The sequence below is a fragment of the Limulus polyphemus genome, unplaced genomic scaffold (genome assembly GCF_000517525.1).
Source record: "Limulus polyphemus unplaced genomic scaffold, Limulus_polyphemus-2.1.2 Scaffold5934, whole genome shotgun sequence".
NCBI lineage: Eukaryota > Metazoa > Arthropoda > Merostomata > Xiphosura > Limulidae > Limulus > Limulus polyphemus.
Genome location: NW_013671544.1, coordinates 32,002 through 43,902, shown reverse-complemented (window position 1 = coordinate 43,902; position 11,901 = coordinate 32,002). Strand labels below are relative to the sequence as shown.

The 11,901-nt window shown below is 34.4% G+C and overlaps 1 protein-coding gene across 1 annotated transcript in view; it reads right to left on the bottom strand.

The window, feature by feature from the left end:
* Positions 1-11,901, bottom strand: part of LOC106473154 (activated CDC42 kinase 1-like) — a gene marked incomplete at its 3' end in the record, with an annotated part of 49,691 nt that overhangs the window by 6,926 nt on the left and 30,864 nt on the right. The window contains exons 7-9 of the mRNA XM_013933833.1: positions 10,445-10,536; positions 10,002-10,128; positions 6,655-6,801 (exon numbers count right to left, since the gene is read on the bottom strand). Coding sequence (XP_013789287.1) covers positions 6,655-6,801; positions 10,002-10,128; positions 10,445-10,536 — 366 coding nt within the window. The remainder of the gene's footprint in view (positions 1-6,654; positions 6,802-10,001; positions 10,129-10,444; positions 10,537-11,901) is intronic.

The window sequence follows — 11,901 nt, the reverse complement described above, 5'->3', positions numbered from 1 at the left end:
ACACATACCTGATATCCACCTAAACTACGAAACTACAGAGATAACAATAGAACAGAGACTACCTCATATCCACTACACTAGAGATTCAGGATAACAATGAACACAGTTACCTGATATCCACTACAACTAGAGATTCAGAGATAAACAATGAACATAGTTACCTGATATCCACTACAACTAGAGATTCAGGGATAAACAATGCACACAGTTACCTGATATCCACTACAACTAGATATTCAGAGATAAACAATGAACATAGTTACCTGATATCCACTACCACTAGAGATTCAGAGATAAACAATGAACACAGTTACCTGATACCCACTACCACTAGAGATTCAGATAAACAATGAACACAGTTACCTGGTATCCACTAGAACTAGAGATTCAGAGATAAACAATGAACACAGTTACCTGACAACCACTAGAACTAGAGATTCAGAGATAAATAATGAACACAGTTACCTGATATCCACTACAACTAGAGATTCAGGAATAAACAATGAACACAGTTACCTGATATCCACTACAACTAGAGATTCAGAGATAAACAATGAACACAGTTACCTAACATCCACTACAACTAGAGATTCAGGGATAAACTATGTGCATGGTTACCTGATATCCACTACAACTAGAGATTCAGGGATAAACCATGTGCATGGTTACCTGATATCCACTACAACTAGAGATTCAGAGATAAACAATGAACACAGTTACCTGACATCCACTACAACTAGGGATTCAGGGATAAACAATGAACACAGTTACCTGATATCCACTACAACTAGAGATTCAGGGATAAACCATGTGCATGGTTACCTGACATCCACTACAACTAGAGATTCAGGGATAAATCATTTGCATGATTACCTGATATCCACTATAACTAGGAATTCAAGGATTTAGTATGTAGAAAGACAGGTGTAGTAATCTGTAGTGGTGGATAGAAAGAGACCAGACATGATGATATTTGAAATCAAAATTAATATTTCCCAAAGAAAAAAGTAAAAAATGAAAAAGCTGATTATTCAGAGGAAAGAACTACTAAGTTGGATAAAATAATTAAAGTAAACAGGTTAAGAGAATAAGCTATATCTGAACAAGAAAATCACTCCGAAATGTTTTGTGTGTAGCAACCAATCTACTATACATACCATACAACTCCTCACTCTCAAAACTGTAGGTCTTGGTGCCTAAATCCCCTATCAGTCTCAAATTGTTCTCGAGTTCACAAACAAACACACACAATGGAGTGCAAACTATACCTCCTCCTGCAATCGTGTGTGTGGGGAGGTAGATTGACCTGTATAAATACATATGATCAGCAGCAAGAGTAGAAGAAGAAAAAGTGAGACAAAGAATTCTACTTGCAAAGATCAAAATATTATTTACCTGAAACTGCTAAAACAACATTCACAAGGTACCTTCTCTTTATAGCTGAACAATAACGATACTGAATCACAAGAACCCAGAAATATTCTGTCACAAAGCAGTCTATAAACAAGAAGTAGGATACAATGCAACTATCCCATGAAACAGTACATAATTTCCTTGACCAGACCTGCTAGACAAAGTAGCTTCAGGACTTCAACTGGTGGAAGCAATAGCACAGTGAAATCTGGGCTAACCTCCAATGAGATCACAGACTGAAACAGTAAAAAAAAAAAGTTCACTGAGCAGCCAAGTGAAAAGATGACCTCATAACCACTGACGAGTCTCATCAAGCCATAGTAACAACTCAAAAGCATTCAGATGCTCAAGCAACCAAAACCACCTCAGTGCCTTTGATATCACTGACAGGATAGCTGGGGTCACAGATGCCATCGTTGAAGCAATAAGTTATTATCGGTAAAGACCATGACTCATGGGTTGTAAGTGGTGGGGAAACCACCCCTGAGCTCAAGTGCAACTTTCTAACATCACCTGGGCCTACATGCTCTATGGAGTACCAACTCCAGGAACAGGAACATCAGGGCTGATGACTAAATAAAGAAGCTATGAGCAGATCTTATGGAAATCGAGCAAAATTGGCCAAAGCAAATGACATCATCAGAAAGCTGTTGTTGGAAGGATGATGATCAACTGCAGCAAGAACAACCAATTCACCATCTTAAAGTAGATCCACCAGATCTTCTGTTGTTAAATATGAATATTTTATATATCAAATTCATTTCCTCATCTGCTTTAGAAGTTTCTCCTTTTCCATTATATTTTATTTTGTAACCAAGTAACACTTCTTATAATGGCCAGTCTTTGGTTTGAAATCTGGGTCAGTGGCATCAGGCATAGCATTGCTGGTGAAGGCGAAGTATCCAAACCACCAAATGATGAGATTAAATGCATGAGTTCCTTCAGCACCACTTAAGACAGTTTTTGGAAATCAGAAGTTGAGCTGCCACTCATAACTTTAAGCATCTCATCTTCACCCTCATCCTTTCAGAGTTAAATAGTATGGAAGACAAATACCAAGAGGGAACTGTCCATGTCCATGAACAGAAAAACACAAAATGGAATAAAGTCATCAGTGATCAACACATCCGGACACAGGTCATGAGTTCAAGTTTCAGTGTAGGGTGGATTGTTGAAGCCTGTAATTCAACTATGCTTGAAGTTTTTCCACACTATCAATGCATAAACAAATGTAAAGGTTTCATACATGTTACCTAAAAGAAAATTCACTCTGCTACAACAATTTAAGCAGACTTCTCTAACTGCACTAAAAAAAAAAAACTTAACTACCTATATTTTCACTAACATACAGTAGATGAGTGCCAATTACCCTGCAGGAGAATAATTGGTTCACAGATATTTTGAGAAAAGCATCAATTTAGGCAGGCTTCTATAACTGCACTAAAAAAAAACTTAACTACCTATATTTTCACTAACATACAGTAGATGAGTGCCATTCACCCTGCAGGAGAATAACTGGTTCACAGATATCTTGAGAAAAGCATCCCACGTGGCACTCAACAGAGCAAAATAAGAAACTACAAACTCGTGGCCTGATGGTTAGGGAGCTCGACTCGCAATGTGAGGGTCGCGAGTTAGAACCCCTGTCCCACCAGACATGCTCGCCCTTTCAGCCATGAGGGCATTACAATGTGACAGTCAATCCCATTATTCATTGGTAAAAGGGCAGCCCAAGACCTAGCAGTGGGTGATGATGACTAGCTGCCTTCCCTCTAGTCTTTCACTGCTAAATTAGGGACAGATAGCGCAGATAGCCCTTGTGTAGCTTTGCACGTAATTCAAAACAACCAACCAACCTTACGTATACTGCAACAGACAAAGTCCTCTTTCTCAAGTCACTTTTGTACCATGCAGAAAAGTTTCTTTTTTAATAGTTAAGCACAAAGCTACACAATAGGCTATCTGTGCTATGCCTATCACAAGCATCAAAACCTGGTTTTTAGTATAATAAGCCTGAAATACTTACCATCGTGCCATTGGGGGCTAGAGAAAAGACCCACACAACTGGCAAACTTTATTTGTTGCTACTTTACTGTATACTTTCATTGTATTTTCTTTCTTCATAATCTAAATTATTCTTCTTTTGGATATAAGTGTTTCATATTGATTTGTAGATTTTAGTTACTATGATTATTTGTTTACAATATACAAGTATGCACGTGGCATGTATACATCCAATAAATATATCAGTGAATTCCATCAGTAACCTCTCAAGTCTTCCCTCCACAATCTTTAATCAACAGTCTAAAATCATTAGTTTACTGGCACAGTCTGGCTAAAATAACACTATCTTCTCTGTTACTTACTTCACCACCATGCACCATATTAGTCCCTATAGTATCTCTGCAGCATTTCAGCTAGACTTACAAAAGATAACTGGAATGTATCTTGCTAGGAAATATAACTGTTCAAACAAGCATGGCTTGCTCTGTCTGTGTTTTTCAGGCACCACTTCAACCACAACTAGCTGGTGGTACTATCTAAGATTGTGTTCACACTTCACCATTATACAACACCTTGAAAAGAATTGTAAAAACATCATCTATATACACTTCAACAGTCTACTGCTCTTCTGCACATTTTGGTGGACATTTTAAGATAACACCACAAAGCTGAAGTTCACCTGTTGCAAATGCTACACTAGCAGACAACATCTGTACAACTAAAATGTCCATACTTGAACACGGATATACTACTATTGCTACTTTTGCACATCTTGTGATGGCACATAGAATGAGATGGAGTTGGACTTCTCCATTCACTGTAAGCAAATTCCCATTTGCAAGTAAGAAAACTGTTTTTACTGGTCCAAGTGGTAGTTTACATGAAAATTATTGATACACCACAAGATCTAAGTAGTTTTACTGGCACTTGGATCACCTAAAAACTCTTAACTTGCATCTATGTAATTTCACTGGCACATACTAAACCACACTTGGACCCGTAGGCATCACACTAATCCCCACACCTAAAGAAACATACAGATGGTTGTTTTCTCCCAAATATTATCCAAGTTTAAATCACTAGGCCTTAAACAATTATAGCCTGTTGTCTCCCTATCATCTGTTTCCACCACTATAACATTCATTTCTTCTGCCTTTCCACGAGTTTAAATGCCTTTTGTCTGCATCATCAGCACAGCTGGCAGCCATTCAGGCTGAACTTACCTACCAAAAACAGCCTCTTCAGATGTAGTGCCATCTATTGTGACTTTCCATAAAGTGAGATCAGCATGTTAAGATGTAGTGTTTCTAGAAGAGCCACTGCAGGATTTTTTTACTCCAGTAATTTGGTAGAAATGAATATTTTAGACCTCCATGCCAAGAATACAGCATTGGTTTGAGACATATCTCTAACATCCACATGAGATCACAAAGTTATCGACTAGGGTATCCTCTCTATTGGATGCTGGCATATGCTTTAGAATGTAAGCATCACAGCTAAATCTTGTACACAACATTCTGATGATCCTAAAATTCTGCCAGATAGATGTCTCATGTTAAATCATTAATTAAGCTATACAAAAATAGCTTATCAGCTACAAGGTTGATCAGGTTCTAGATATTCTACAGTTCTAGTTTCGGCCTGTCTAAACTAACCAGCATATGCCACTTCATATGCTTCTGGGTCCAGAAATTCTATGGTTACCACATGAAACTAGATGAGTAAGACATCTAAATCTTTTTTTGCTGATTTCTTATATGATGATACATTATGTTTCAATTTACTACTTCCTATGAGTTGCAACAAGAACAACCTTTCATCATGTATGCCATTCTATATGAATGACTGCAGAGTTAGTGCTAACACTGGCATTGAGTTCTCTCTAATGGCTGAGGATTTTACATTCTGCTGAATGTCGAATTCCCTTTCACGCAACATTTTGTCATCTCAATGCCATTAATGACCAAGGACTGTCAAACACTAGATTCTGGTTACTGCAAACCATCAACACTTCTCCTCTTACAATGAAAGGGTTCTTGACCTGTTTAGGGTGCATCACGTCTCCAGGGATGCCAGTAGAAATGGGTTGGCAAACACTCTCACCTAATGTAGCTTACCTCCAACTGCTTCTGAAGAAGTTATTCAGTGAGTGACTTTGGAATGTTGGATACTGATATCCATTATTTGCTGAACAGCCAGCCACAGCTGGTGTCAGTGTAGCCATGGTTGAAAACCCCTTGATGGCAGCTTCCCATCTAGGTCTTTGGCTTGTCTCTTAAAGATTGACTAACCTTACCAGTGGTACCTGAAGGATCAGGTCACAGTTCAATATTCTCAATGGACAGATAGAGAATAAATTTCTGAAATGCCTGCCATAGGGCAGGAGACTACCCAGCATTGAATAGAGGACTTTCCTGAGTCAAAAGGAAGTCCTCTTGCCCTCACCCTCAGATCAACTTAACTCTTTTCCACTATGCTAAAGTTCTTGCCACAAAAAGACAGACATCTGTTAAATATTTTCTCACAATGAGCACAAAAGAGAAAAGTCATTTGGTGGAACAGATTTATTAATAGATTCTATTAAACAGCACTAAAATTGCTCTGACTGGGATAAATTGTGGTAGTTCAGGGGTAAATCAATCACACAGTTTCATCACCCCTGCCACAACTAATAATGAATCGTCATGGTTACCATACTATAAAATCACCAATTTTAGCATTATTCTAATTTATCTTATGGATATCTTGTGCTTGTTAAGGAAATACAACTTTTATACAAAAGGTAAAGTACGTTACAATGAAACTATTCTATAAAACAGTGGATAAGTTCTTTGATCAAATCTAGTGGAAAAAGTAATCCATCAGACTGAATTTAGCATATTATAGCAACATGACTGAAACGTTCTAGAGTAAAACTTAATAGAAACTTTAAAACTGTGAAGAGATATGAAATATATGCACTGTAGGAAAGTAAAATATCTAGTATTTGCATATTACATGTACACAAATATATATTAGTAGCTTTAATCATCATTGTTTCACTTGTACTAAAGCAGTAAGTTCCACAGGCATCCACATTAAAACTAGACAATCTAAAAACTTCTGTTAGCTTATTTCTGGTAACTGTCTGCTATTTCCCCACCCATGTCAGCATACCCACAAGTTTGTTGGTTCAACATTTTAAAAACAAATGTGACTCACAGCACTGTTTGATAAATGAAGTTTAAAACAAGATACCTCCAAAAGGAAGTCTTTGAGAGCCAGGAAAGTTGGTCTATCTGCAGGTTTATGGGCCCAACATTGGAGCATCAACTGATAAATAACAGAAGGACAAGCTTCTGGCAAGGAAAGGCGTTCACTTTCTTGGTCAATTTTCTGCAGTATCTAATACAGTAACCAACAGAAATGGTCTTATAAAAAAAAGAATGGAATAAAAATTAAATAAAATGTCATATTATTCAAGTTACGTTTGATAAGAATTATCTATTGCCAAATACCCAAATAATTTTGTATAAGAAACTTTCTGAGACATCCTTGTTTTTGTACACAATGAAACTATTATTGACATAAAACTATTCTAACATGATAAAAAAGGGATTAGAATTTCTTAAATCATTTTAACATAATAACAAAAACCATCAAATCCCTCACAAAATGAATGGTTTTTATCACAAGTTTGATGCATCTGCAACAAGAAACCATTTTCACTTAAATTGATATCTAAAACAGATAAACTGGAAACAGCTGTGTTTGTCATTAAGCATGGTAGTGCTTAGTATGTAGGGATGGGCCGAGAAAAAAAATGGCTGCCACATTCAATCTATTACTCTATGATGCTTACAAATAACAGCTAAAGTTGAGTTAAAGCCTTATTTGAGCAACTAATTGGCATTATTGAGTGTTTCAAGGTTTATGAGACTCCCAATATAATTAAAAGGTGTTACTAAAGTGGAGCCAAAGTGTTCATCTTTCTTTTTCTTTTCCCACCCTAGTTAAAATATGTGAATGGCTTTAGTATGACAGAAAAGCGTTTTAAGAGCACTTGGGAATAGGCTATCACTAAGCAAGGTGGTGTTTAGTATAAACTGAAAAACAAATCATAATTTTAGAGAAAACAACGTTATCATTAACCCTTGAAGTTAGCTTTCTTATAGAAATCTGGTGTTCCTTTAAAAAGCTTAAGTATAGGGTGAAACAGGAATTATCAGTCAATAATAGATGAACATTAGATGACTGTAACGTGTAGAATACTCAATGCTTTATACACTATACAATTGATGTCTTTAGAGAGACAACCCCTATATTATGTATGAAGTAAAAAAAATAATCAATACACATAATATTAAATTTTATTACATACATTCATAGAAAACACTAACTTTCAGTAAGGGGAAAAAAGCATCACAAAACAAGTTATAAAAAATATTTTGTAAATGTAAAATGATATAGGGATGGCAGCGTCGAAACGAATGCAAACATAAATATAGGGATGACAGAGGTATAGATTTTCCATATGTTCTTTCCTTACTGTAGGTTCCTCAACATTAAGTCCCAAGAAGTCAAGATTATGACCAGTGATGATTAATACTCTATTGTAGCCAATTGTATGGTATAATATCTATAAATACAATGATGAAACTGACAAAACTGATTTGATATTAACAAAATATACTACTGTTGAATTATAAAAATATAGCAAATGTTCACTTATCAACCTACTTCAATGAAATTATTTTAAAAGAAAGAGGGGAAACAAGTAATAAAAAATTAATCAATTAATTTGCCAAAATTAAGTAAGATGTACAGACTACAATGCCAAAAAGTATAGAAACAAGGCAGAGATAAATAGACAAAAAATCACTACATAAGTAACCAAATCTTTCCAAGAATAACTTTTATCTAAAACTAAATGTTGAATTCTTGTCAGTTGCATGAATTCAGGTTTGAATAAAACCATTTAAACTGAATAGTGCTATACAATCTTACAGTGGCTAGTAACCATATGCTTGTAAGGTTGACTCAGTACTTACTGGCTACTTATTTATGGTTTTATGTATTCATTTTTACCTTGTTTCTGTATTTTTTGGCACTGCTGTACATGCATCATACTTAACATTTCATTAGTTGTAAAAGATATACCACCTTAAACCTATTAAAATTTCTCCTTATTAGTGATGATTATTTAAATTCTCTAAGGAATATGATATTGATAACATCAGGATGAAAGCACTATTACATAAGGCTGATCCTTGAGAATTGTAGAAATGACTTCCACATCAGCCAGTAATGTTCATAACATCATACTATATAGTCTCAGTGTTAAAATTTGTTTATTCATAACACCATACTGTATAGTCTCAGTGTTAAAATCTGTTTATTCATAACACCATACTGTATAGTCTCAGTGTTAAAATCTGTTTATTCATAACACCATACTGTATAGTCTCAGTGTTAAATTCTGTTTATTCATAACACCATACTGTATAGTCTCTGTGTTAAAATTTCTTCATAACTATACACTAAAAGAAAATATGTTTGAGTTTTTCTTATTCAAAAAAAAGAACAAACTAATCATTAAGTACAGAAAGCAAGTAATGATTAGGAAGGTTTTTAATATTATTTAGACACCATATGTGGTTATGGATATAACAGGAGTCACTTGATTGGATATTTTGAATTTCCTAGTAATGCTCTTTTTCACCCTTGCAACGTTTTCTCTGGTAAAGGCCTAGACTTCAATGGTAAGAAAATTGGTTTTATTTCATCATTTTTCTTTTACTCTTGTTCAATATGGAATTTATTCAATGTATTCTCTGTTGGATTACAAAATAAAAGTTTTGAGACAGCTTGACTGGGACGAGAATGACAAAATCTTGTCGAAACATCGTACATTTATAGTAAAGTTTTTTCATTACCCAATCAAAAGGTGGGTTCCTCATTATCAACTTTGTTGGATTACATTTGTGTCTGCTTAGGCTTATATTTTATAGTATATACTTCATGGCAAGCTACCAAGAGTTACTTCAAGCTCCACAAAGGCTACACAAGTATGGTTATTTCCACATTTTACTTGTTGAACTGTTAAAGGTTTTGTTACAAGTAGAATTGACTGACGAACAAATACCATTAAAGTTCAACAATTGTTTTTTACTAATTACATAGTTTAAAACAGTCAATTAATGTGTGTCTCTAGGAAAGTTACAGTCATGAAATTCTCCTATAAAATTCTTTGCCAAGCTAGAAGCAACTACTGAAAACACAATAATGTTAAGTCTTTACATGGCACCAACTCTAACAGTTTATTCATCTGTATCAACATCTATTACTTTTCCATGAATTAATGTCTGCAGAGTATTTCCATTACAATGTTTCTGTGCTACAAAAAACAAATACACCGTCTTTGTAAAGAGCATGTTCCTAACATGGACTATAAGTCATTTTATACAAAAAACAGATGAACGAATGGCAAGACATGGTATCAGTTATCCAACCAATTTTATTTTCACAGTATAAGGTGAAAACAGTAAACTTTGGTTTACACAATTAACATAATAAGTTTGAAAAACAAATAAGTATTTTCTCACCTGAGCACCATTATAACCCACCCAGGGCTCTTCACCAAAGGTGAACATCTCCCACAAAGTAACTCCAAACATCCAAGTGTCACTGGCATGAGAAAACTGTCGAGACTTGAGACTTTCGGGAGCACACCTAACAGTTAAGTTATTCATTTTACATAACATTGTTGCTACAAAATTAGCATTAATAAACTATCAGAATATTCCAAAAAATAACATTAATAAAACTCAAATGATTATTTATATATTTCACACAAAAAAATACCCATATGTTACTGACAGAAAATGCCTTTTATTTATCATATTATAACTAAAGTATAATTTTTATGTATTCTTATTTTTTTCTTGAAGCCCATCATGTAAAAACAGCAAACTACAGTATATCAAAATGTGCTAGACAACCCTTATTGTTTCCGTTCTACAGAAAAATGAAAACTCGCCACACTTACCAAGGAAAAGGAACTTTTTTCTGTTCAGTCATAATATAACAATCTTCTTGTTTAGGAAGAGCTCTCATCAACCCAAAGTCTCCAATCTTTATCTGAAATCAACAGTGGAAACAGTTTACAAATAATTTTCGTGTTGATGACTTGTCTAGTGCGAACATAAAATGAAGAACACGAGCTAATCACATAACTAAGTCGAGGTGTTTAAAACAACTTAAACAAATTAACACTAACTATTGCTCAGTAAGTAATCTAATTATGTAATCTAATCTAATTATCAGAATTTACCTGTGCAAGCTAATAATTATGAGGAATCCATTTTGCATTTTAACTAGTGAATTCTTGATGATTTATTTATTTATTGTAACAGCCAAATAAGCCTGATCCTTCTAACTTGATAAGTTTAAAAGGTCTGTCCTCATGCATCTAATGAAATCAGGTTTTGATAATGTAATATACACGGTGTCCAAAAACTCTGGAGACATATGTGATTTCCAGACTTTCTTAATTTCAGATACATGACTGATTATGACACCGTCAAAGCATGAGAAGGTTGAGTTAATCCTGCTGTTAATCCAAACTTGTTTCAAATTACAAGTATGGCATTCTGTAAAATTTGTTGAAGTGCCTATGATTCAAGACTTTTTGGACACCCTGTTGTATCAACATGTCAAAAAGTCCATGGATTTCAAAGCACAAGTATTATTAGCTATTCATATAGAAGATTTTTAAGCTAGGTAAAACTAAGTTTAGCCAGAGATAAAATACATAATGATTGATTCAAAAAATCATTATTCAACCACAATGTCCTCACACAAATGAAACAAAAAATATCAGTATTGAAACAAAAGGCCTCAGACTATAATCTATAATCAAAATTTATATTAAATGCAATACAAATTATGATAAATTTGATACGTTCTTTAATTATATCAGAAGTTCTGACGTAGTTACTTAGCAAATTTGGGGAAAAAAAAACATGGTCTAACAATCCTTTAATTGTTGTTTTGTATTTCCAAAACTGCAGATATATGCAGATAAAATATAGGGCTAGTGTAAACGCTGATCCTCCTTGCATAATATAGTGCTAAAGTGATATCAATCTTTATTATGTGCTCTGACTTGTCCACACTAGAGTAATTATAAGACTAACTTTATACATAAGTAATACTAACATTGATCATTAATAAGTACCAAAAAATTACATGCTTATATGAATTTCTACAGATGATAAATATGATACAGTATTTCTGCTGACAGTTGCGATTTGCAAAACAAATTTTTTTTAAGATAATCTGAACATTTCCTACTTGGTAAATGGTTAATGCCAATATGGCTACAAAGTTAGTATTTTAAAAAGAAAGAAAACGGCAAGTAATCCCCCTTTTGATCTCATGCAAGTTAAATAAATTAATAACTAAATAATAAAAGCATGTTTTACTCTCACTGATAATGGTAGT